Source organism: Cryphonectria parasitica (assembly GCF_011745365.1).
Source record: "Cryphonectria parasitica EP155 unplaced genomic scaffold M406scaffold_1, whole genome shotgun sequence".
Classification (NCBI taxonomy): Eukaryota; Fungi; Ascomycota; class Sordariomycetes; order Diaporthales; family Cryphonectriaceae; genus Cryphonectria; species Cryphonectria parasitica.
The window spans coordinates 5603371-5628929 of NW_024468909.1; the positions used below are offsets into that span (position 1 = coordinate 5603371).

Here is a 25559-nt window from a genome sequence, read left to right on the forward strand (position 1 = left end):
ACTCTCACCAGTGTTTTTGTTGAGTATCATGGCTGGAAAAATGGTGGTCGCAAAGGGCAGAATGGCAAAGGAATGTGAGTGGGCGAGGAAAATCGCATTTTGAGAGCGGGCTTGCGTCTAAGTAGTGTTTTGAGTAAATCTTTGCCGGGGCCCTTTCAAGAAGCAGGTAATGTGGGACACCACCCCCTCCTTCATGTGCGACCAAATTATCTCAAGCAAACTGATTCGAGGAATATGGATTGATGTGGCATTTAGGGTATTGATTTATTATACAAATCTGGCGACCAATCTGGCGAGTGCCGTCACGTCTAGTCAAATCATGATAGCGCTCTCTCCCTCTCTACTTGAGTATCATGATGACTGCAATTTCATAGCTCGGACTCGAGCGGAGGGAATAGGCTCTGGTGCCCGCCGGTCCCTACGGGCGCCTCGGGCTCTCCATAGCTAAAATCCTTGCCCAGGCCAACATATTTTAGTTGCCTTTTGTCTTTAGAGACACCCAGAACGTCCAACATCTCCTTGGCCTTCCCTGGCATAAAGGGCTGCAGAAGAATGCCCACATTACGCAGAGTATCGGCCAGGATGAAGATGGTCTTGGCACGCAATGTCTTGATGTCTAGTGCCTCCCCAGAATGCTGTGCCCTGCCTGTGCTGGCCAGTATCTCACGGAACCGTTTCGTCATGTCCCAGGGCGCCATCTCGGTGATGAATCTATTGGCCTGTGTTTGTGTGAGCAAAACCATCACACCGCACACGCGCGCATATGTCATGTGGACTACAAGTACGACTTACCTCCATAGCTACCTGCATGAGGTGCATGAGTGCCAGCCGGGGGTTCGGCTTCTCCATAAGGGTCTGCATCCGCTCGTGGAGCTCAGAGAGCATTGCCTCTTGCGCCCTGAACAGCTCCGCATGACGAGCATTGAACCGAGACATGTGTATATCAGCAGTGAGAATGGGTCCCGCCAGGATGCTCTCCCTCACATTCCAGGCCTTGGCCCGCGTGACTCTGCTCAGCAGGTTCCCGATCGTGCCCTGCAGCATTTTCTTGTATCTCTCCACGATCAAGTCGTTACTGTAGTCGGCGTCGTTCTCGATGCCACCGTCATGAATCATAAAGAACCGCATAGCATCCACCCCAAATCGATCCAGAGCATGAAACGGGTTGACGACATTTCCCAGAGATTTGGACATCTTCTTGCCGCTCATTGTCCAGTGCGCGTGGCTGAGGAGCTTCTTCGGAGGCGGGATGTCGACGGCCAGCAAGAGGGCAGGCCAGTATACGCCATGGAAGCGGAGAATGTCTTTACCGATGACATGCACGTCTGCAGGCCACCCGCCTTCCAGCTGCTTGCCTGGCGCCCAATTCGGGAAGCCAGCCTTGGTCAGGTAGTTGATGAGGGCATCCACCCAGACATAGATGGTCTGGCTATCGTCGTCGGGAACACGAATACCCCAGTCCAGGCGATTTGACGGCCGGGAGATGGAGAGGTCCTCGAGGTTGTTCGTGACCCAGTCCACCACCTCTCGCATCCTCTGTCGGGGGACGATCCAGTCGGGATTCTCCTCGTAGAAAGCCAGCAGCTGGTCCTTCAAGGCAGTCATCCGAAAGTGGTAGTTCTTCTCCTCTGTCCACTCCACCGTGTTGCCAGTCTCGATAGACGCCATTGACACCTGACCCGTAAGCGGGTCGACCTTCCTCGTGAGCATGGATTCAGGGTAGAAAGCCTCATCGCTGACGCAGTACCATCCCTCATGTTTTGACTCGTACACCAGGCCCTTCTCCTTGAGCAGGAACCAGAAATGCCTGACCGCATCCTTGTGATCTTCGTCTGTGGTCCGGATGAAGAAGTCGTTGGCGAGGTTCGCCGACGCCGCCAGCGCGCGGAACTTGTTGGCCTGCGCATCGCACCACTGCTTGGGAAGGGTGTCATTGGCAGCAGCGGCTTGTTGGATCTTCAGGCCGTGCTCGTCGGTACCGGTGAGGAGGAGAGACCGCTGTCCGTTGAGGGCGTGCCATCTTTTCAGAACGTCGGCAAGGATCATGCTATACATGTGACCAACATGAGGTGCTGCCAGGACGGTGGGTCAGCCCTCCTGAGAGCAGGTGCGCCATGCGGCGCCAGTGTAGGGAGCAGGCAGCACTCACCTGCATTGACGTAAAAGATTGGCGTCGTCACATAGTAGGGCTTGGACGGAGTGGCCGGGGCCGCTTTCTGCGCATATGAGCGAGCACTGCTGAAGGGTCTGGTGATCACATCGTGACGACAGCACACGGCACACTTCCAGCCAGGCCTTGAGGATGCAGTCAATCGAAGGCTCCTTAGCCTACTTGGCCGCAGAAGAAGTCGGTCCATCTGGTGGCGGCGGCGGCATCCGGCGAACAAAAGGTATGCCCTACAGGTGCTTAGACCAATTATGAACGAGCTCTCTCTCGTCCCGTCGCGATGCGCGTCTCGCCTGACTTTCTTGCATCAGAAAAGTTACGGGAGAGCTCTTATCGGCAAGGACTGTGCGGGCATCTAGCTTGGATAACTGTGGTACCGCCATCCACCCCACTACCATAATACAAATAGGCAGCCTTGCCCAATGCGCCGCACTGTCCCCTTCTCACACCCAAAACAATCCGTACCCTTTTCTCTTCTCTCTCCCCCTCTCTTCACCGTCCATGTCTCACTGCGTGACTTGCACAAACTCTCTCCACTTGAGAGGAAATTCCTCAGACAACTAGCAGTGACTAGTCTCTTGCTACCATCCTCTCAAGCTCGCGAACGATCAGCCACGCTCCAGACAGAGCATTGCTCCGAGACTCGTTTAATCTGCACCGACAAGATCACCATCAAATCATCATCAACAACAACAACAACAACACCAGCCAACCAACAACCCACAAGATGTCTTATCCGAACGAAGACACTGAAGTAAAGGTGTCCAGTGACGGTGCCCAGCTGTTTGTCGACTGGTACTACCGCGACCTGAACGAGGCCCGCCCCCTCTCTTCCTACTACATCAACTCGAACACCAAGTACACCAACGCAGGCGTCACAGCCGACATTACCATCAACGGCGCGAACCTGACCACACCAAGCCAGTACGAGGCCCTCCTCGAAGAGCAGCGCGGTACCAACGCCACCACCACTGCCAACGGAGCCGCCGCCACCGACACCCACCGGCAGCCACGGACGGGCAAGCAGCGCGTGCGCTACGAGGTCGACAGCTTCGACGCCCAGGTCATCAACGACGACTACCTGGTGGCAGCCCCCGAGCACGTCCGCTCCAAGGGCCCAGACAAGAGCGGCGGGCGCATCAGCATGGTGGTCAGCGTCATGGGCACCCTGCACCTCGACACCGAGCCCGAGCCGACGCGCAAGACGTTCAGCGACGTCTTCGTGCTCGTGCCCAACTGGGACTCACGGGGCCGCAACGCGCCCCGGAACGCAAAGAGGTTCCTGATCGCCTCGCAGAACTACAGGACGCTCTAGGATCGCGCTCTGTCTACTGCTGGCGTCGGCAGCGGCGGCGGCGGCGGCGGCTACTACAGTCACGATTACGGTTACGGCATGCTGAACAAAGATCATACTCTCGTTCCCACCATCAACGACACCATGGATACGAGCGGCAGCGACTGGGACAGGGGCTGGACGACGGTTGCACGTCGAACGAGGCGGGGAACCCGATACGACAGGCTGGGTCGACTGCAGGTTACGTCGTCCGAAGATGTCTTTCCTCTGCAGCCTCGTCGGAACCTGAGCAGGGCTATGCGCTGGCAGCTGTTTTAGGAGGCGATGCAGTCCGGCCGTCTGTCTCGCTCGGCACCAAGAGTCGCCTCGGATCGTTCTCGCAGGAGGGAAAATCTGGATTAGACGGAGGAGGATTTGGAACATGCCAAGGTCGATTGGGCAGGGCCAAGGTGCCCAAAGTGCTGTACATACTCAGGGCGGCCATGAACATTATCTGGCAGAGCGCCAATGCGGCAGTGCTAAGGGTCCAGGTCCAGTCAGTTCTGACGGCGGATAAGTCACTACGACGGGGTCGAGACGACAGAGGGCTTCGTATCACCACCGACGTTCGCAAACTCATCGAAGCCATGGGCTTGAGTTAGAGAACCACATTAGTTGTTGAGCCCGAGCTTTTGACACGAGATAGCATTTAATACATGCAATGAACTCATCAAGACAAGACACATTGCTCGACGGATAAATAACACGGAATCCTGTTTAATGATGGATGATGAAATGTCGTAGGACTGTATGACCATACGCGGGTAGGGAGAGAGAGGGGGGGGGGGAGGTAGAGAAGACAATAGTTTTGTGGACTTATTGCGCCCTACATACATATTGAAGGCAGCATCTTTTGAGGAAAACGCATTTTCCATGCTGAACCCATGTTTCCATATCGTCCACCCACACCAGTGAAAATCACCGTTTGGACACCGTGATTCCATCACCCATAGCCCGAATCGCTCTCATCTAAGCGCTCACATTCTCATCCTTAAGCATCTGCCTCTTCCACTGCCAGTAACCAAGCCTTATACGATCCCATTTCTCTCCGAGACGTCGCAGACACCAGTCCGCCTTGTCCACCTCACCCTTCTCCGCGTAGATCTCCGCCAGCATCTCCAGGCCGTGCGTGCTCGTGACCTTCTCCTCCTCGTCGTTATCTGCGCCTGCACCGCTCACAAATTGGCCCACAAACGCCTCCACGCTGCTCATCTTCCTCCCGCCCTTGACCAGCACGCCGCGCAGGTAGTTCCAGGGGCTCTGATTCTGGGGCGCCAGCAGGATCTTGTCCTGTGCGTACTGGATCTCCCGGTCGATGATATCAGCCGGCACCGCCAGGTCGTGGTCCGTCGGTAGGCTTCCTGGCGTGGTGTGCTCTGGATCCGAGAAAACTACGAAGAAGCGGTGCGACCAGGCAGAGTTGTTGCGGACATCGTCGTCGATCAGGTCCTCGGCGGCCTTGATCTCGCTCGCGCCGAAGATGCCCAGCTTCGGCACCATGTACTGCCTGTACGACCAGACGTGGTAGTTCTTGGTATCCTCTGCCAAGATCTGCGTAAGGAAGTCCTGCTCGGAGCGTGCCAGCTCGGCAGTCTTCTCCGGGGACGACTGGATGGTCGGAAAGTAGTGGTCCAGGAGGAGACGGCGGTGGTGCCAGATCTGGTAATTCTTGAGATTATCGAGAGAGACCTTGTTGAGCCACTCGATCTCCTCTGAGAGCGGGAGGTGGAGGGCCTCCACGATGGAGAAGCGGTACAGCCATACCGTGTAGTGCGCAGGATTTAAGGAGATGATGTGTTCAGTGAGGCGGAGGCAGCGGGGCGAATACTCCTTCTTGGCCATGACGGCACGGAGGTAAGAAATGGCTGTACATTACAATGTCAATAAATTTACACACGTCCTAGTGGTTTCTGTCACCCCCCCCCCCCCCCAAAAAAAAAGAAAGAGAATATGGGTGCTTGGAAAGGTAGCAGTATTGGGTGGGAAGAAGGAGGAGCAGGAAGGAAGACATACCCTCAGCATAGTCGTCCGGATACGCAATAGCAGCTAGTGTCCCCTCGCCATCCTCTACCGGCATAGGAACCACATCATCCCAGTCCGGGTCCGTGCCGTACGCACCCGATCTCTCGCCATAGAGCTCCATCCGCAGCGTGGCAATCTCGCTGCGCCGCAGCCTCTCCTCCTCGATCTCCTCGTGGCTCACAGCGACAACCTCCTTCGTGTCCGGATCGACCCACCTCGCACGCTCGCGCTCCCGCTTTGCCAGGAATGCGCGCCGCTGCACCTCGAGCGCGGCCAGCTGCAGGGTCCTCTCGCTCCTCTTGGCAAACTGCTCGGGCGGGTACTCGCCCAGGTCCGCGCCGAAGCGATCCCTGCCCCAGCTGTGGGTGGTCCGGGGGGCTCTCAGGGGGAGACCGCCTGTCTCGTTGACGACCTTCCAGACGTCACGCTGGGACTTGTTGCCCAGCTGCTTGAGGAGGGCAGGCGATCGAGCGTAGTGCGCGTTGGCCCAGACGCTGCGCTCTGCTGGGGATAGGCCGCTCGGTCCGCTGGCGGCGAGGGTGACGGAGTATGGGTGGCCTTGGGCGTAGATGCGAGCAGAGCGCTCGTTGACTGTCTTTGGAGGAGTCTCGTCTTGATGTTTGGCTACGAGAGACACGGGCGCTTTGGTCAGTTTGCGTGTGACGAATGAAAGTTTGCTCTTTGGTGGAGGGTGAACGGGTATTTGTCAGTGGGGGAAGGTTTACATCATGTCTACTTACTTTCCAGGTCTCTTTGTTTGGACACTGCCTTTGTCTTGGGTGGCATGGCTGCTTTTGGAAAGTAGTCGAGATTGTCGTCGTTTCGCCTCTGAAGTCAACAGCAGATGATGGCCTTGTTTAAGTGCCGTGATCTGCAGGATCTCTGGAGCTCCCCCACATACGCCTGACGCTTGTGAAAGCTCACCCCTGTCACAACGCGGGGCACTTTGGAGAACAATAGCAGTGAACAATCAGTCCCTTTTGCAAGGCCTACTACAAACCTTCAAGCGCAGGTATACTGAAAGGAAATTATTCGAGGCAGAACGTCCTCCTAGTTCAATAGGGGCTTTTTGTCATTATTATCATATTATTGCATACGAAATGGTAAGGCTGTGTACCAAGAATGCAGCCGCTCCAAAATTGTACAAGTGAAGCAGATCACGAAGCACATTGAATACTGTACTTTTCTGAACGCCGCCCATCATCTTCCAGTTACAGCCAAAAAAAAAAAAAAAAGTACCAGGCCAGCCTTCCTAGCAGCTAGGTTCTTTTTGGAGCACACCAGAAGATGCAGCGCCTCTAGTGTGACTCAACCCTCCAGAACTTCCAGCCCTCTCTTTCACCACCGCCCCCGTGAACTCCTACCAGTCTTTCCACGGCTTCATTATCCTCGGCGTCGAGGAAACGCTCTAGGTCGATCTCCATCCCGCCCTCCTCGTCCTCGTCTAGACCATTCTTGATCACGGCGGGGTAAAGGACGCCGACACCGTCACCACCAAGTGTCGTCTCGAATTTCTCGTAGCCCTCTTCGCATAACTGCTCATCAAGCCGGTGCAACTTTTCTTTTGCATCCGGCCGTAACAGTGTGATGGAGCAGCCGCCGCCTCCGGCACCTGTGAGTTTCGTCCACCCGATGCCCTCATGATCCACCAGCGCTCGTATCCTCTCCAGCCGTGGGTGTGAGACGCCCAGGGACATGAGCTGCCCGTGGTTTAGGGTCATCAGCTCGCCTACCTTCTGCAGGCTCTCCAGCTCCTCACTGTCGAAATCTTCTTCGTCCATCAGAGACTCTGCTGTCCTCGTGATCTTGTCAATCGTATCAAGGATGCTGCCCACGAGCTTGGGATGCTTCTCCTTCAGTGCGCCAACCTTGGCCACTTCGAATGCCGTAGACTTGGGCTGCTTCGTGTCCACCAGCAACAGGGGCAGCTCCGGGAAGTCCCAGAGCGGGCGGACGGATGGCGGCTTGCCGTAGTCGGTCCGCTGGAAAACAACAGCCTTGCCCTGTGTAGCTACCGTGTTGTCGACGCCAGACGGGTTCCCGTGCATGGCCATCTCGCCCACAAATGCCCATCTGTTGATCCGCTCCAGTTGTAGCCTCGCCTCCTCCTCTGGCTGGTCAGGATGTGGCCCAGACAGCGCCCGCAGCTGCAGTAGTAAGGCCCCCGCGAGACAGACCGCAATGGACGCACTACTCCCCAACCCTTGTCCGATCGGTATTGTGGATCGTAGAGTGTATGAACAACCAGGAAATGTCTGGTTCCCCAGCGACAGAAAGATGTACAGAAATGACAGCGCAGAATTTCTGTGAATTTTCTGGACGGCTTCTGGCTTGTCCGTGGAGATATCGACCAGGTGAGGCTGGATAGCATCAAGGAGCTCCGGGTCGAGGGTGGTGACAAGATCGTAGTAATACTTTTTCTTGGACGGGTGCGAGAAGGCCGCCCACGGCAGGGCGTCGATATTCCACGTGTGTGACATGTCGACGTCGGGGAAGATCAAGGACACTGTGCGCTTCGATTTCGACAGCGTGGTGACGAGGAGATATGATCGGAGGGATAACGCAGCGGCAATGGCAGGCTGATAGGGATTTGTTTAAGTTAGAGAGAGCTCGCGAGCTGCGGAGGACGAGGGGAAGTTCGAGCTCACCTTGCCATGAACGACCGCGTGCTCTCCGAAAAGGATGACCTTGGCGGGCGCGGACACCATGAATGCTGGCATCATCGGGCTCGACAACTTTCGGGAGAGCGCCTTGGAGTGAGTCTTCCTGCCATTGGAGCTGGTGCCGTTGGTGCCGTTGGCACCGTTGAGCTCTGTAGCCATGATTTGGTTGTCTGTCTGCTCTCCGGAGTCGATGTCTGCTCAGCTCTGCTGTCTTGTCTTCAATCTCACCCCACTCTTGTTTGAATTGGAAATTCAATCAACCTGGAGTGGTCGGACGGATCAACTGAGGAGTCCAGTCAAAGATCTAGTCAGACGGCAAATCGGCAAAGAGTAAGCGTCGTTGCTGCGGGAGGGATCGATAGGAACAATAAGAAGGGAAAAAGCGGCAGAGATTAAACACGATCTAGCGGTAAGAGGGTGCGCGCGTAGGACAACAGACGAAACCAGCCAGACACGATTTAGTCGAGAGTATCACCAAGGACGGGAAGGAGGAGAGGAAAAGATGCCACGCCGTCCTGGCCCCATTGCATAGGGCGTATGGCACGGGAGGAGGAGCAAGCACCGCCAACTGGCAATCCCCAGGGTATCGTTTTGGTATGATTATATGGGGAAGACGAAATACGGAAGATTAGCCCGAACCGTTCTTGTTGGGGTCTGGGATTGAGAGCTCAGGCTGGGACTAGCCACTAACCACAAGGGGGGGCCAACTATGACAGCGCACTAAAGGGCCCTTGCAGGGGGTGTTCTGCAAAACAAGGCTTTTGGTCATCGAGGTCACCATTCATCTCATTGGACCTCCTGGCCCAGCCTTGTCATCTATTGATTCAATCAGGGACCGCACCATAGAAAGCTCCGATGCGACCTGAACCTCGCGTAGTTTTCCTCTTTTCCTCTCTTTTTGTCTTTCTCTTTTTTCCCTTTTTCTCTCGCTTGGCTCGGTAAGATAAGATGTGGTGAGACTCAGTACTCATGTACATGTTCGTGGGGGCGGGAATGCATCTTATCCACTAGGGCGCGTATGTGCCTGTACCGAATAAGCATGCCATCAATCACTGGCGTACACTATGGTACTATGATGTATGGTGGTACACGGTTTTGGCGGATCGTCCCGATTGACAAGTCGATGCGACCAGACCTGCAGCCACGAGCGGCCACCGTCACCTCGACCTATCAACTTTACTTCCTACTACCCTAAAACTCATCATACCGTATTTGTTATGTTGCATGCAGGCCGCAGTCATTCACTATTGCTTACAAAGCCGCCTATAGTCATACTGCATATCTTACCCACTGGAAAACACGACAGTAGCTCTGATGGCTTAGGGTCTTTGGGAGGGAAAGGCAAACTAATGGTTTTTGTTTGTACAAGAAGTGAACATCAGACGCTGACCACCCATATGTACAGAGACACACAAAGTCTCTCTCTCTCTCTCTCTCTCCAACATGAGCTACCCAGATACAGCATGTATCCCTTCCCGTCTTCGCCGCCCCCGCAGCTCCTTTAGCAGGAGATACCGCTTGGCACATTCGTGCAGTCGCTGTACGTTGATCCGCCCGTCACGTCAACGTCGGTCCAGGTCCAGTCTGAGCAGGCATCACTACCGCAGGCGATGACAATGTTGTATCCGCCGCTCTCGACGCCGTCAGTACCCGAGATGTTGTCGAGTGTCAGGTCGGTGATCGGGATGCCACTGCTGGGGGTACCGCCGTCGAGGTCGCCACCGTCGTAGTTCTGCTCGATCAGGATTCCGTACCTACGTTATACCCGGTCAGTAAACCATGTTCTCTCTCCATTGCATGGCTTTTGCTATTTGAATGAGAACCTACTTGGAAATGTCCGTGAGGGTGATCTCCTGGTAGGTGACACCGCTGATGCTGCCGGTGTCTCCCTCAGTCGCCTTGATGCGGATGCCTGTGGCAATATGTCAGCGAGTCTTCTCATGCCTAAGAAATAGGGAGAGAAGGTCTCTTACCGTTCACAGAGCTCTTCACCTCGTTGTTGTAGAAGGTGACAGTCTCGACAGTGTTGTCATCTCTGCCGCCGACAGAGCCGATCGACAGGCCATGACCACCAGAGCAGATGCTGTTCTCGACCGTGATTTCCGTGCCGGAGTTGATAGCAACACAGTCGTCCTGGTTGTACACTTCGGCGCCGGTGATGACAACGTTGGTCGAGTCGCCAATGTCGAAGCCATCAGTGTTGGCGCCAAGGCTGGCACCCGCCTCGTTGTTGATCGTCATGTCCGTGATCGTGAGACCGTCTGCGTTGTCGATGCTCACAGCCTGGACGGGCGTATTATAGATGTACAGGTTGGTGATGGTAGAGTCGGTAAGATCGTGTGCGTAGAAGAACTTGGGCTTGGTGACGCCGCCGTCGCTGCCTTCGCCGTCCCACCAGTCCGCACCGTTGCCGTTCAGGTAGGCCCCCGAGGCTCCCTCGATGGTGATACTCGTACCCTCAATCTGGAGCAAGGGTCCGTCCCACTCAGCGTACTCCCACGACGTCTCGCCCTCAAAGATGACCTGTTGAAGATGTCAGTTCGTACAACAGAACAAAGGCGCAAAGGAGACAAGATAGGGTCCAAAAAGGCTGGCGCACCGTGGTGTCGTCCTCGAGGTCCGACAAATCCAACGTCACCCCGCTCGGGACCGTCAAAGCAGACAGGACGATGGTTGCGCAGTCCTTCTGGGACACGCTGGCAAGAGAGTAACCGTCGGAGCCTGAGAAGGTACAGCTAGTTGCCCTCTTTGCAGCCTTGGCCTTATTCAGGTCGGGCGCCGGCGTGGGCGCGGGCATAGGCACCGCCATGGCGGAAGCCGCGAGAGCGACTACAGCAAGAGAGAGCATGTTGACGGCGGCAGGGAGCAGTGCACAGTTTCGTGTTGTCTCAAGAAGAAAGAGGCGCGGCCTACTCGCCCGGCTAGGTGATGACTTTTTCGGTCGGACTGCCAAGTCATCTTTATATCTTTAACCCACACTCCACTGTCGCTATATCCGTCGTCGCATCTCAATGGCCCCTCACGGAGTCTGACAACCAGCTCACCACCTGTGGGGAGGAAGAAGGGGAGGGGGTCCCATTATCGCTCCTGATACGCCCAAGCTGCCTCTTCCGGCTTGATTCTCCGTGGCTGGAGCCAAAGTCCTCCAATGGCAGAGGGAAATTGAAGCTTTTGCAAGACACCTTGCGGTGCTCAGTAGACCACATCGAATGTGGCAGTGGAAAAACCGTAAAAATAAGCCCCCAATCGGAAGACGGCGCAGTTTCGTTTCGCCCGTGTCCTCTTGTGGCAGGTTCCCTCGACGAACTGCGGGAGCCATGCCGTTGAGTTCCTGACGGACAGGTCTGTCGCCATGTGTTGACAGCAGGGGTGCGACTGTAACCTACATAGACTGGGGCCGCAGCAGTGCCGAAGAAAATGGCACATGTGCATCGGCAGTGTGCGGAGGAGCCGTTTATGGGGGAAAGATGCCTGCTTGATTGGTGGCTTTTCCATTTCCCCCATGTTCAAGGCCGGAAATAATCTAGATAATGACGAGCACCAGAGACCTTGGGGGGGACTGAGGATTAGGAGTGGAGAGAAAATGCATATCTCTAAGCGATGGTAACTCTGCGGCATTCACTACACTTTGCTGGAGACTCCTTGGTGTTTGCATGGGGGCGGTGATTGGTATCATGACCGTCCAAATCGAGGAAAATATGGAAGTTATACAGAACGGCCCAAACCTAGAGAGCCCTGGAGGTGCATCGACGCGCTGGCGTAAGGTTTAGCCGATGCGACCTGGCGAGTCACAGTGCCTGCTTGCGCAAGCACGCATCCACCCACCTTGAAGAGGATGGAGTACTGAGATTATGCGCTTTCCATGGGGACTTGAATTTTCCTCAAAGGAGCAGGCAGAACGCTATGCTGGCACCGGTTGGCCGGCACAGTTTCCAGGCCCAACACTCCACCCTCATTTCAGAAGATTGTTGTGGGCGCACCCTCAGCCGCGCCTCGCGCCATTCATGAGCAACTTCGCGAGGCATTGTCTCCGGCACCGTTCTTCCACGATAGGTCGGTAAATCAGGTGAGCCACCACGACGCATGGCATGAGAGGCCGCCCTCGCGGCAGAGTCTGTCCCGAGATCTTTCTCTACCCACCATAGGCCTGGACAGATGTCCATGGACCTGGATCGTCTATTGTGAAAGATGCAATCCGGTCTTAGTCTTGAAACGTTGAAGTAGGTTCCAAGGGCATACACTCGGGTGGCTTGTACTTCGGCACCTGAGGGAGCTCCGTGAGAATCTGTTTGACAGTTTCTTTCTGTTATGTTATTTACCATGAATACTAAGTAGCTCGCAAGGTTGGCGCACGGTCAACCTTTGTCATGGTCAGAATTTGACCATCACGGTCAAAACTTTATCATGCTATGGGCTGTGTTTACCACACCATGGTGCCCAAAACAAAGCCTGCTGTCGTATATAACGGTTGCGGCTCAACTTCCCGCAGGCGTGGCATCTTGGCGACTTGCTTGGCGTGGGGGCATCGTGACCTATTCACCCTAGACGAACAACCCAGATGTATGCGGGCACTGACCGAGCAAGATGTCAATACGTGATGGGTCGTTTCCAACAGAGCCACATTGAAGATGATGTTTGTACAAGTCGAGAGAAAATACTTACAGACAAGATCAACGGTAATGCCAACCATACTGCTTTAAGACCTGGCGCTCATCACTCAGGTCTGCTCTGGCTCCAGGAAGGAGCCCCGGGAGTGGATCACGATAGAGTTCCTCGTCGGACACTGCAGTCCTCGTCATGGCTGTGGCTCTCTAATTGTATCTGTGATGACGGGTGTGATATGTACTATAGAAAGGTAAGCAGCATAGCAGAAGATCTTGTATATTTCTTAGAGCAATTATAGCTAATCATAGCATGTTGTGATCGTTTCGCCTAGACACAGGAAGTTTGCGTTAAACTTCTGATTTATTCCTTTCAAGAAAAAGCTTTATAGCTAGGTGATCAGTATATAGATATCTGCAATCCCTCAGTAATCTTTCTGCTGACCTTTCCAAACTTTTCAAGAAAGACTTGCGTGTCAAGTCCGAGTTTCGAACTAGGCCGTTGGTCGGTGGCCTATATGATACATAAAACTTCTGTCCGAACGACGTGGTCATCTCTTGCAGGGACATTTCAGAATGATTGTGTCACACAACGGCTACGTCTACACCGGTCTGGATGATTCATAGTAGAGAGTGCAGTTCCAATATTGAGACCACAGGATCAATTCCGTTTGAGACTTTAGTATCCACATCACCGGTCGACGAGATTCGATGGTTGCATGTACGGCATAAAAAGCTATCGATGAAGCTAAAGAGATGTTTCTTTACCGTGATTTTAGATCGTCGTCGTGGTCAAGTTGATGAAGCTGCCAGAAGAAAATGCCAGCAGCCTCTACTATACTCTGCCACTAGTGTAGATGAAGCTGTGGCAGTAGCCTGCCACGGAAGAAACACGTGGGAAAAGAGGCGTGCTGTAGGCCTGAATAAAGAAATGATTTTCCGTCGCAAGAATATGATTGCAAGATCATGTAGATTCAGATGCTTGCCAGCTTAGTCGATCACGCGGCCGTCTAGCTGGCGCTGAGTTACGCTCCTCCCTGTCAGATTGTATACGAGCACTAAAAGTATAGCTATCTCCAGTGCAAGCTAGAAATCTATATAAAGTAGACAAGTAGATAGAGCTCGCACACCGTCCGTAGTTCTACAAGCCTGCCCCATAGGAGCAGTAGAGATAATTCATGCGAGGCTAGTAGTGACCGCAATGCAACGCCGTTTCGTGCTGTAGCCGGTTGTATGTGTTGCTGTTTTGTACTATGGCTGGTGAAGATGCTGTTCCGCAAACCGTGGTTGGTTGTAGTGGTGCCGTCTCGAACCATGGCCGGTGAATATGAAAGGTACGAGGTGCTAGTCCTCTACTTTGTGACTTTCGGTTGTGAACTGCTCACACATATTTAATGAATTAGAGACGAAGGGCCCATAACCTATACGAGCACTGCAGGAATGGCCATCCCCAGTACAAATGAAATGATCTGGTCCATATAGACAGGTAGACAGGACTCGCACTGATATAGTCGCGCCGCTATTGATGCGCAAGAGTGCTAAATATCACGTGGTATCTGGAGGCTGGCGTGTCTAGATCGCCGAGGGGTGAGCGATTGATCAAATAGTCACTGACATAATGTCAGATGCCATCTTATGCTAGACAATTGGAAACATCCAAGGTTGTTCAGTGGAATCTGCGAGGGTGTCTGCAAATGTTTGAGAAGTCGTTCGCTATCAGAAGGTCGTGTAAGATGGTTGAGCAGGTCGGACATTCGAATTCGGTCCTTTTCAAACTGGAGTGGCTGGGTGTCTAGACCGAGGTGCAATATGAGAAGCGTGACACCTTGACCAAGTCCGGAGGGTTGACAGCATTGATCGTAGGTTTTGAAAGGCGACACCGTCGCTAGAATTCAATCGTCGCTGGATCGTTAAACTCATGCTCGGCCCCACCTCCATTCCTGTTGCTCTTTTCGCATATGCACCATGTCACAGGCCACTCATAGAAAGGGGTCCATAAAAAATCTTGAGACAGCCGTTTCTGGCTTCCGTGAGCTTCAATTGCAAGGTATTCCCTAGACGCCCAATACTGAGTCCCCTCCGTCCGAAACGTGGACGTGATGGCCCTTGCCTTTTGACAGTGTTGCCATCGTGTATTGCTTGCTCAAAACTCTCGCAAGAAAATGTCATCAACCGTTGAAACCACACCTAGCCGCGCGAAACTGACTTAAGCGGACTTGGCCTTGCGCTCACGCTTGGACACCTCCTTGATCTGCAGGTCTGTTTATTTTGTGGTTGTTTAGCTGGATTCTATCCAAGAGGGATTTCGAAGGTGGTCGGGGGGCCTACTGGGAGGAAGAGACTGCTTGAGCTTCTCGGCCTTCTCGGTGTCCTTCAGGGCCAGGGTGTAGAGGTGCTTCGAGCATCGGACCTTGAACTTGATCAGGGAGGCCTTCTTGTTCTTCTTGATCCGGGCGGCTGTAGAGAAGTGTAGAGTTAGATGGGCGACTTTTAAATAGGGTTCGTGGTAATTCGAATCGTCTTCGCTGGGTGAAACGTACAGGAAGCGTCCTTGCGCCGGCAGATCTCGATGAACTGGTTTGTTTTCGTCAGTCAATTGCACTTTTGAAATGAGGAAAGAAACAGATCCTATAGCTCCAAATCTTACCTTCTTGATGTCGCTGACTTCCTTGGCCATTTTGACGGATTGGTTGTGTGGATTATTTGGACAGGGTGGGTGTGTGATGGCTGGTACTTTGTCGTCGTCCTCCGAATTGGTTCGAATTTTGGTGGAGGTTGAGATTTTTGTGTGGGAGTCAATCTTACCTGCCATTCCCCGCAGAAACTGACTGAGGTGCAGGGGTCCTGTCGGTACGTGGGTACTAGCTCCACGATCTGCGTGGCTGGTGCCACATGAATTGTGGCTGTGTACAATTATCTAAGCCTCAGGCCATGGGTGCATCAACCTCAGGAGACGTCACCATCAAGCCCACGCGAGACGTGTTGTCTGTTGCCCGAGAGAATTCATCCGTCTTATCTCTGATTCATACGCAAGCATTGAGGATAGGTGGCTATTTCATACTGCAATCTTCTCATATATTTGGGCTCTGTTTGACGACTTTACCAAGTGAAAAAACCTTGGATCCCAGCCCAGTTATCACAACTCAAGTTGCCCCCTCACCGAGCCTAACACGTTTCGTTATCTTCCCACGTTCAAGCCGCGCGGGTACTCTCGTTAAGATCACCAACATGCCAACTCCCTTAGATAATGCGATGAAGTCCAAGGTAGGCTTATTTACTATGCATTCCTAACCCTAAACCGAACCAACGGTAGCTGACACTTGTTCTGATGGCGTAGAACCTTTTCTTGGGTACGTCTGCCCAGGGCCCTTCTAATCCATGACCTGCGCTCATCTAACACGTCAAACTTTAGCCTTCGGGGGCCTGGTCACAGCCGTCGGCGTCTGGTCCATCTGGGGCGGAGACTTGTTTCCCTCGCAAGACGACCCAACTGGAGAACCAGATTCTTGGACACGCGAGGATATGCGAAGATGGCTTGCTGCTGTATGTGATATATTTCAATTCTCCTTCTGCTCCTCTTTCCTTTGTCAATATCACAAACGGTGTTCCTGACCTCAAACTTAGCGAAACTTGCATCCACAAGACAGTGATACAAGGGAGCAACTTCTCGAGCGAATCAAGGCCAATCTGCGAATTCCACGGAAGACTAGCCCCTAGAGCAGAGGGGCTAAGCTGAGAGTCTGAACGGGACATGGGGAAAGGGAGAGGGTGTGGGAGGAGGGGGCGGTTCACCCATTTTCTTCCTATAAATACCATTTTGCAGACTATGATACCCTAGGAATACCTCTGTTTCTTTGTTAATGATTCACTGGACTCTGTGGTTGATCTGAAGTGACTGCGCATGCTGGTCTCATGTTCTGATTATCCCTTTTCTGGTTGGTGAATTGAGAAGGTGACAATATGGAGGAGTAAGTGTCATACATAGGTGTAGCTTCAACAACTTTGCCATGCAGTCGGATCAATTCGATTCATGACAGTATCTTCAGATTGTCCAAACCCCTGCAAGGAGGAAGTCCATCTATTATCAAATAGCAAAAAGCACAAGGCGGACAATACCAAGCAGTTATTGCTATTTTCTTGTGAGGACATGGTCCCACTTTATACAGTTGCGGTCCAATCACATGTAGGCAAGCAGGCAAGCAACAATGCTGACGGAGGGCAGGGTCCATGCCAGCTGCCGAGCTGTGCCGTCAGTCAGCTACCAGTACTACATGCCATAATAGTATGTTACAGTAAGCTGTGGAGCAGACACCTTGTCCTCCGTCCGCGCTTTCAAACATCAGAGCACTTTTGCTCTCTTTCCACACGTTTCATTTTCCTCCTGCCATGTGGGCGTGGTAACAAATTCTTTCTCCCTTTCATTCCTCGGACGGCCACGACACATGCGCAGTGGTTCGCGATGGATTTCTTGCAGGTGAGCCTCCCGGATTCGACCCCCCCCCCCCACATCCGTTGCATCTTGCTAATGCGACTATTCCACAGCGCCTTGCCAATTTCCTCGACCGGCCTCTCTTCCCGTGGAAGAAGCTCATCATCGGTTTCTCAGTCGCGCAATATCTGTTCGAAGGTTTCCTGTCCCTGCGTCAGTACCAAGTCTTGAAGAAGAACAAACCACCAAAGGTATTGGAACAGCAAGTCTCGCAAGAAGTATACGACAAGAGCCAGGCGTACGGTCGCGCCAAGGCGAAATACGAACTCGTCAGCGGTCTCTACAGCCAAATACAGAACATTGCCTTCATTCACTTCGATATCCTCCCCAAGCTGTGGTCATGGAGCGGTCACCTTCTCCTCCGCTTCGCGCCCGCCCGCTTTACCGGTGAAATCTCGCACTCGATCGTCTTTGTCCTGGCCTTCACACTTGTTTCGCAGATCCTGTCCCTGCCGACTTCTATCTACCACACGTTCGTCCTCGAGGAGAAGTTCGGCTTCAATAAGCAAACGCCCCAGCTCTTCATCTCGGACAAGCTCAAGTCCCTGGGTCTGACTGTTGTCCTAACTCCGCCGATCCTGGCCGCCTTCCTCGCGATCATCCAGAAGACCGGCAAGCAGTTCTTCTACTACCTCTGGCTGTTCGGTGCTGGTCTCCAGGTCTTTATGATTACCATTTGGCCAATCGTGATCACACCCCTGTTCAACAAACTCACGCCCCTGGAACCCGGTTCTCTGAAGGACAATGTCGAGGCTCTCTCGGCGAAGCTCAAGTTCCCTCTGACCGAGCTGTATGTCATTGACGGCAGCAAGCGGAGTGCACACAGCAACGCCTACTTTTTCGGCATGCCTTGGAAGAAGCATATTGTCATCTATGACACCCTGATCGAGAAGAGCGACACTCAGGAGGTTACTGCTGTGCTTGCCCACGAATTGGGCCACTGGAGTTTGGGTCACACCACGAGACTCTTTGGCATTTCTCAGGTATGTGTTGTTGTGCCCCATTCATCTCCGTACTGTCGGTGGGAAAACTAACAACATTTCAGTTCCACTTCTTCTATATCTTCTCTCTGTTCTCCGTCTTCATCAACAACCAGTCTTTGTATGCAGATTTCGGCTTCACGGCCACGCGGCCCATCATCATCGGCTTCATCTTGTTCTCTGATGTCCTCGCGCCTATGGACGTGTTAATCAAGCTGGGCATGAATATTCTTAGTCGTCGTTACGAGTTTCAGGCTGATGCCTTTGCACGCAACCTGGGATACTCGGCGGATCTGGCCAAGTCGCTCATCAAGCTGCAGGTGCAGAACCTCAGCACTATGGATGCCGACTGGATGTTTGCTAGCTACCACTTTTCGCACCCCATCTTGACCGAGAGGCTCAAGGCTCTTGATTGGCAGCCCACCGAGAAGGTGGCTGTGGAAGAGAAGGATGGTGTCGCGAAGGCAACGGGGAGGGATGAGTTGTAAGTCTCTGTCTAGGTCTACTCGCAAGAGGACTATGAGATCATCTAGCGCAAATCAACTGGAAAGATTGAATTATGGAATTGTTTATATACCAAGATGCATCACCGCGTGAACTGGTGCTCATTCGACTTTCCATTCCGGCTTCAGGGCCAAGTGTAATACATAGGCTACCTGCACTGTTGCTCAACACTTGGCAAACGATCGCTTGTTTCTCTGATTATTGATAGAAGAAAGAAATTTTGAAAACAAGATTTCTTAGAGTCTCTCCCTATATTCTCTACTAAACGTAAAGAGGAATGCTTCTGATTTAGGTGAGGTCCATGGTTTCGTGTTTCCATTGCGGTCCCAACACAGACTCCCGGAGGAACTGTAAGGGTTAGGGTCTTGGAGCTGTAGAATTTCGCGGGTCATCGTAAACCACCAAGCTCCAACGACGGAATTGCCCGATCCCCAACCCCACGACGAGAAAGGCAGACTTCCAAGTGCTCCCACGAGACGACAGTCGAAAGCACACAATCTCTCTTCTCACCCAAATACACTCTTTCCCCCCACTCGACTCCCAAGCAGGGTCCACGCACACAGCGACGATGTCGCGCCTCCTGCTCGCGCGGTCCGCCGTCCGCGCAGTCCTCCACGACGCCGCGACGCAGCCCGCTGGCCCCACAAGGTTCGTATCAACCCAATTGTTCTATAAAAGCGCCAGCACTAACAGGCTTTACTTTCCCCCCTCCAGGACCTTCTCCTCCCTCCCGGCTCTACGCCCATCCACCTCCCAGCCCGCTTCTGCCTTTGGCAGCAGGCGACCAACGGTCCTCTCGTCCCTCCTCCAGGGAGCCTTCACACCCGCCGCACCTACAGCGACGACGACGACGACGATAGCGGCAGACGTCGTGCCGACGTCGGCGATCACGACACACCCGGCCCTCCTGCAGACCCAGATCCGGTGCGGACCGCGGCGGTACATGAACATGAACCGGCCGTCGCGGCTCATCAGGCAGCGGCGGCACGGGTTCCTGAGCCGCGTGCGGACCAAGAATGGGCGGAAGATGCTGCAGAGGAGGTTGAGCAAGCGGAGGAAGATGTTGAGCGCCTAAAAGATGGTTCCTTTGCTTCCTGGCTTGGGCTGGATTGGTGACGGGGATGTTGCTTGCTGTTCAAAATGTACAGCCTGTTGGCGGGGCTGGTTATAGGGCGGAGCTGGGACAGCAGAAATTTATGCCAGATTACCATTGGAGCATCAAAAGCCGAGAGTACGGGAAGGCTTGGGAGGCATGGAGCCGGTCGTCTGAATTGTGCGGACATGCAATCATACGCCTGCGAGATGGTATTTTTGCCCTCCCGCCAAGGGAGATATTGGGAGCAGACGGGTTGGACAGGGCTGTCAAGTCCCGGAGGGTCATAGACGGCGGCAGCAGGCAAAGGACTCTGCTTCATGTACAAAATTCTACAGTACAAAAAGGTCAAGCCATGGTCCACTTGTATTTGCGTTTCGTCTTTCGTTAACTTTACTGGTTCTGAACCATTCGACACTAAGCACGCCAAAACATCAACTAGGACGAGCAAAGGATCAGTACGACTTCATGAAATGTTGGCTACTACATCGAAGACTTGGGATTCTGAGTCGCTGTAATAGTAGATTAGACAATAAACCCTATCTTTGAAATAAAAAGTATGCTACATGAAATATTGAAAGCGACAAGTAGAGAAACATAGTCCACTCTGCCTGGTTTACACAGGTGGCGTCTGATCCTCCTCGCAAGTGAGGGTATCGGCACCGCACGCCAGATAAAGCGCATCGCTTGCCTCTCCAATCCAGAACTTGTAGGCGCCATCCACGACAGGAACCACCCAGTTCTGCTCGACAACGTCCCACACCGAGACATCCTTCCTTGTGAAGGTCAGCTCCACCGTCTGGCTCTCGCCCACGGCGAGGGTGTCGGTCTTCTCGAAGTCGCGCAGCTGGATAATGGGTGTGTCGTAGTCGCTGTCAGGATACTGCACGTAGGCCTGCGCCACAGCCTTGCCACTGTAGCCGGTCGTTGCCCGCTTGGTCGAGTTAGAGAGCGGCGATTCAACGGTCGAGCCGGAGCCGACGTTGGTAACGACCACGCTGATGGTGTAGGCCGTCTCGAACAGCGCTGGGTTGCCACCCAGACCGCCTCCGGCGGCGGGTCCGGCGGTCTGGGTGGTGCTGTAACCCTCCGGATAGTCATATCCGGAATTCGTGCCAGCAGCAACGGCTTCGCCGGTCGCCGCGGCGGCTGCAGCATCGTCGTCGGACAGCCAAGGGTACAGGTAACGGTCGACGTAGATCTCGTCATAGTCTGCGGGCTTGTATGCCTCGGACGCCGGGGGGATGGTGGTATTATAGGAGGGCAGGCCGGACTTGGCGGTGCGGCTGGCCGGCAGGGTGGTGAGCTGGGTTACCTTTGTGATAGTGGCATTGGTGTAGGTGAAGTTGGTGTAAGAGAGTCCGTGGCCGAAGGCGTAGCGAGGCTTGGTGCCGACCTTGTTGAGATAGCGGTAATCGATGTAACTAACAAGAACGGTCAGTGATTCGTTATGGGCCTTGCCAATCCTTGTTTAGAAAAACTCACAGTCCTTCCGTGTACGTGTCCTGGATCTGTCCAAACGCAAAGCCAGTCAAGCTGACAGAGGATGGATAGTCATCCTCCGCAACAGGAATAGTATAGGGCAGGTGGCCGCTGGGAGACACGGCGCCGAACAGGACATCTGTCAGGGAGTACCCAGCCTCCTGACCGGGTAGGTGCGCAAAGAGAATCGCCTTGACGGAATCCAGGTCATACCACGGCTCGACAATGATGGGGGCGACAGTGTGGACCACAACGATAACGTTGCTAAATTTGGCCGCGGCAGCCTCGACGAGCTCATCGCCGTCGTACCACGCGACCAGACCCGAGCTGGATCGGTCGCCGGCGTTTCCTTCCACCGTGTATGAGTTCTCACCAGAGTCGGAGGTGATAAAGACAATAGCAACGTCGTCATCAGTCACGGTCCCAACGTCGCTCGGGAACGAGTCAGTGTTGAAGGAGGTAACATTCGTGGCGTTGGCCTGGATTGCAGTGAGTGGGTCGTTGAAAGTTTCATAACGGGCAGTGCCGCTGCCCCAGCCCATTCCGAGGGTTCCAGTGTCGCAGGACCTGTCAACGCAGGCATTGGGACCGTCTGGATTGACCGCTTGATCCGTACCGAAGAGGAACAGAGGAGTATCGGTCGAGAGTGGGAGGAGATTGTCATCGTTCTTCAGCATGGTAATACCGTCTCGGGCAACCTCTCGAGCGACGACAGCATGGTCTCCGCGTACGTCCACGAACTGGTTAATCACCCCAGTGGGTCCACTCAGCGCACCAGGGTGAAGAAGGCCAACGGCATCTGTTGAGTAGGATGAGAAGTTGGGCTCGGGATAATCATTGCTATAACAACACCCATTAGATCGATCTGAGATTTGGAAGGGGAAAAAAAACTTGAGAGGTGAAAACTGACTCTTGTCCCATTTGGTACCAAGCGGCGACGATCCGGACAGCTGCATCGTCCAGACGGTCGACGGGTGTGGAACCGTTCAAGACAGCTGTTGTCATCTCGTACATCCAATACGAGTATCCGAGCAGAGGAATGATAGTATCGCCAGGCATGCCCATGTCCAGGCCTGCCAGGGCGGAGGCGACCCCAGACATCTGCGCCAGCCAGTCAGACATGATGAACCCTTGAAAGCCAAGTTCGTCTTTGAAGAGGTTGTTGATCAGATAGCTGTTCTGGCTGCAGGCGGAACCATTCACAGCGTTGTAGGCCGCCATGGCCGAGACAACGCCAGCGCGGACTGCTTCCGCGAAGGGCCACAGGTACAGCTCATGCATTGTCCGGTCGTCTATATACCACAGCTTGTATTAGCTCCTGAAAAAGAGACACAGGCAGTTGCTCAGTGAGAACAGAAACGTACCGATGTTGGCCGAGTAGCCCGGCTGGATGATGTTGTACTCCCGCCACATCTCCTGCTCATATCCAATCAGGTGTTTAATCGTCGCCATCACGCCCTGTTCCTGGACACTGTGAGGTGGATGAGGTCAGCTTCCAACTCGTCTGTCGGGCACGTGTAGTCACAAAGTCAAAAATAGTGTTATGACGACTGGAGAGACGCACCCTTGGATCGTTAGGGCGGCGCCTTTGCCTGATAGAACGGGATCCGCTCCGAAGCCTTCCCAGCTACGACCATCACGGGGTTTCCGGCCCAGAGGAGCAACAACAGGGCCCAGATAGACATTGGCACCCTTGCCACGAAATTCCTCGCCAATAGCCACTCCTCGTTGGTAGATCAAGTCCTTATCCCAGGTCGCGCCTGTCGTGACGCCTGCTGGAAAGGCTGTGATGTTATCGGTATCGCGGACGCCAAGGGCGGAGTCTTGAAGGCAGAGTTGCGGGAAGCCAACTCGAGGTGCACTTCCGGTCATGCCCACGCAGACACTAGAAACTATAATTTAGTACTCGGGAATCTATCATAAGGTACAGTCATGGAACGTGCTTACTCTGCAACTTGGTCAGCAGGCGCTCCGTACGAGGATTTATAGGGAAAATAGAGGATAGAGCTTACCCATATAGATACCAGTACCGGCCGTGATGTTTGCCTTCTCAGCCAAGGTCATAGTATCTACCAAGGCCTTGGCCTTTTCCACGCTCTCGGTCCAATTTGCGATCCATCCCGTATAGGGTGCCGGGTAGTAAGGGGCAGCGACGAAGCCCGATGGGACGGCATCTCGAGGACTGACACTGTCGGCTGACGAGGCCGCAGTGAACAGGCTCGCAGCTAGAAGGCCGTGTAGACCAGCGCTCGTGGATGGTGCCATCGTGATCGGCAACGAAGACGGGGTAGGGGGATTGTAAAGAGAGGACTGCCTGCCCGATTACCTCGCGACTCGATCACCACTTACTTGATGGTCCTTTGATGTCTGTCAACAGGATTTCAGGAGACATCGAGACGCGGCCCGGAGGCAGCAGTATTTCCTCGGCCGAATGTACTTATACATAAGAGACCTGAGAGATCGATGGACACCCGGGTTCCGAGGAGGAGTCGAGGGTGGCCCGCTTTGCTGCCATGACATGTGCTTGCCAGGCCCCTTGAGAGGTCTGTGTATCCTGAGATCGCCGGGCTCCATTCTCACTGTGCCCCGCCCCTTCTTCTAGCGGCGCCACATACCGGGGAGATCCCGTGCTGTGAAGTCTGTATAGTAACATACTTGACTATAGTACCTGGGTGAGCCCGTGATGGAGGCCGGCCGGACCAAAGGCCAAACCAGGTAGCTCTAGTTAACGTCTTGACTGACACTGGCAGGTCATATGAGCTGTGCTCAGCAAGGTGACCGTGCCTTGGGGGCCTCGGAACCAAATAGTAAGGTGGGAATGCATATCCCACTCTCCCGCATCACCAGTGGAGTCAACAGTAGTGCCGTGATTCACCCACACGTGGAATGCGCACGCACCATAGTAGGCGTAACGGCGAGGAAGAGCGATAAGCAAAGCATACCAGCTTTGGAGTAGCGGATGCAACCAAACCAAGGGCTGCTGAATAGCCGCTTTCGAAAGCAGAAGAGGATGGGCAGCTGGACGCCTGGCGCCAAGAGAACCCGGGAGGTCGATACGACTCTGAACAAGGTGCTGCTGCTGGCCTTCACAGCTAGAGCGTCGAGAACCACGGTTCCTGAGCGCCATGTTGCGCAGCCTGCATGAAGAGAATCTTAAAGAAGCTGTCAGCCTACGCAGCTGACACTTACCTTTCGAGGTCCCGTACGCAGATCACTTCATAGTATTCTGGTGCCGATCCTCAGGTCGTCCCCCTCGCCATGTTAAGTAATAAATAACAACATAGGGTACGGCCTTGCCAGAATAGTCCCATAAGACCTCACCAAGGTTCAATAAATCGCAAAACTATCCAGGATGAAGATTCATTAGACCCTCTTGCACGCTTAATTTTCATGCGATCGACAATTTCGTGATGCACTTGGCCAGGCAACCTCAAGAGTCAACGGTGAGTCTGTCCATGACGATGTCGAAGAAGCCCCACAAACAGGCCGGAGATTGCTGATGGAGATCGCACGGGTGTTGAGAAGATAGAAATTAACCAGGGTTAAATGAAAGGCCCCCAGAGGATCACGGGAAGAAGGCAACCAACTCTCTGCCTCTGTGCTTTTCGGGTCTGTCTTTCTCGACCCCTTTCGCCCCCTCAGCCATCATACTTAAGATGCAAACCCAGCAGGCCCAGATACGGAGCACTTGTTCCCTCCAACGGCCCCTTTCTTGCATGTCATGGATAAATATCTCGGTTCATTGAGAGATAACCTTGGGTTGGGTGGGGGGGGGGGGAGACCGAGAAATGCCGTGATAGCCTTGTAGACAACAAAGGTGTGCAAGAGCGGGCAGGAACACTGAAATATAGCAAAGGTCCTGCCGATAGATCCTGTGGCCTTCCAGAAGCAGCTGGTTCGGTCGGGTGTTGCGTGTACGGAGTGGTAGGTTCGGGTTTTCAAAAACAGAGGGGCGTCGTGGACGACCACTGCCGGGCGACGTTATCGTGCAGGGGTTCTAAAATTTCCTCGAGATCTCTATCAATTTTCATCAGAGATCCCGTTCGGCCGAGTCTTCTCCCTTTGTAAAAGCTGATATCAGCAGACAGAGGGATAAAAATACCAGACGAAATTGGATGAGCATGGGAGAAGAAATGACTATTGGTCCTATTAGGGCAATGTCAGACAAGGTGGAAGCTGGGGTGCCGAAAATGTTGGGCAGACCGACTTCCAAAGTGACGAGATT

General features: G+C 53.7%; 9 protein-coding genes across 9 annotated transcripts; 3 read left to right on the forward strand and 6 right to left on the reverse strand.

The window, feature by feature from the left end:
• Positions 1–229: 229 nt before the first annotated feature.
• On the reverse strand, positions 230–2670 carry M406DRAFT_344381 (uncharacterized protein; the record flags this gene model as incomplete). The annotated part of the gene is made up of 4 exons (XM_040921970.1): positions 230–719; positions 793–2072; positions 2150–2216; positions 2617–2670. The coding sequence occupies 4 exons, from the start codon at positions 2668–2670 to the stop codon at positions 369–371; spliced, it is 1752 nt and encodes a 583-aa protein (XP_040781862.1). The 3' UTR covers positions 230–368.
• Positions 2632–3482, forward strand: M406DRAFT_96976 (uncharacterized protein; the record flags this gene model as incomplete). The annotated part of the gene is made up of 1 exon (XM_040926348.1): positions 2632–3482. Exon 1 carries the CDS (start codon positions 2895–2897, stop codon positions 3480–3482), a length of 588 nt encoding a protein of 195 aa, XP_040781863.1. The 5' UTR covers positions 2632–2894.
• A 987-nt stretch (positions 3483–4469) lies between these two features.
• Positions 4470–6132, reverse strand: M406DRAFT_248452 (protein prenylyltransferase; the record flags this gene model as incomplete). The annotated part of the gene is made up of 2 exons (XM_040916531.1): positions 4470–5365; positions 5514–6132. Coding segments are annotated over 2 exons (1515 nt in total), but the record flags the coding sequence as incomplete, so codon positions are not given.
• A 688-nt stretch (positions 6133–6820) lies between these two features.
• Positions 6821–8344, reverse strand: M406DRAFT_32766 (putative Erg12; the record flags this gene model as incomplete). The annotated part of the gene is made up of 2 exons (XM_040920242.1): positions 6821–8101; positions 8171–8344. The coding sequence occupies 2 exons, from the start codon at positions 8342–8344 to the stop codon at positions 6821–6823; spliced, it is 1455 nt and encodes a 484-aa protein (XP_040781865.1).
• Positions 8345–9686: 1342 nt separating this feature from the next.
• M406DRAFT_67264 (family 28 glycoside hydrolase) lies at positions 9687–11033 on the reverse strand (the record flags this gene model as incomplete). Its single annotated transcript, XM_040925056.1, has 4 exons — positions 9687–9939; positions 10013–10097; positions 10159–10708; positions 10785–11033. The coding sequence occupies 4 exons, from the start codon at positions 11031–11033 to the stop codon at positions 9687–9689; spliced, it is 1137 nt and encodes a 378-aa protein (XP_040781866.1).
• A 3757-nt stretch (positions 11034–14790) lies between these two features.
• On the reverse strand, positions 14791–15527 carry M406DRAFT_285704 (ribosomal protein L38e). The gene is made up of 4 exons (XM_040918636.1): positions 15434–15527; positions 15327–15360; positions 15115–15243; positions 14791–15045 (listed from the first exon to the last, which is right to left on the reverse strand). Exons 1-4 carry the CDS (start codon positions 15461–15463, stop codon positions 14993–14995), a joined length of 246 nt encoding a protein of 81 aa, XP_040781867.1. The 5' UTR covers positions 15464–15527; the 3' UTR covers positions 14791–14992.
• Positions 15528–16014: 487 nt separating this feature from the next.
• On the forward strand, positions 16015–18833 carry M406DRAFT_87697 (uncharacterized protein; the record flags this gene model as incomplete). The annotated part of the gene is made up of 5 exons (XM_040926108.1): positions 16015–16050; positions 16124–16136; positions 16199–16329; positions 17329–18258; positions 18321–18833. 5 exons carry the CDS (start codon positions 16015–16017, stop codon positions 18741–18743), a joined length of 1533 nt encoding a protein of 510 aa, XP_040781868.1. The 3' UTR covers positions 18744–18833.
• Positions 18834–19468: 635 nt separating this feature from the next.
• On the forward strand, positions 19469–19834 carry M406DRAFT_243886 (uncharacterized protein; the record flags this gene model as incomplete). Its single annotated transcript, XM_040916235.1, has 1 exon — positions 19469–19834. A coding segment is annotated over one exon (366 nt), but the record flags the coding sequence as incomplete, so codon positions are not given.
• Positions 19835–20468: 634 nt separating this feature from the next.
• Positions 20469–23599, reverse strand: M406DRAFT_67267 (family 3 glycoside hydrolase; the record flags this gene model as incomplete). The annotated part of the gene is made up of 6 exons (XM_040925057.1): positions 20469–21276; positions 21338–22174; positions 22245–22626; positions 22699–22805; positions 22899–23220; positions 23347–23599. 6 exons carry the CDS (start codon positions 23597–23599, stop codon positions 20469–20471), a joined length of 2709 nt encoding a protein of 902 aa, XP_040781870.1.
• Positions 23600–25559: the final 1960 nt, after the last annotated feature.

What these genes read in the sequence shown, in the direction of transcription:
- M406DRAFT_285704 (XM_040918636.1), bottom strand. Translation starts at nt 15,463, where the DNA reads ATGGCCAAGGAAGTCAGCGACATCAAGAAG. An exon ending in AAGTCAGCGACATCAAGAAG is followed by an intron (nt 15,361 to 15,433) that starts GTAAGATTTGGA and finishes AAAACAAACCAG; the next exon opens with TTCATCGAGATCTGCCGGCG. An exon ending in CAAGCAGTCTCTTCCTCCCA is followed by an intron (nt 15,046 to 15,114) that starts GTAGGCCCCCCG and finishes CAAAATAAACAG; the next exon opens with ACCTGCAGATCAAGGAGGTG.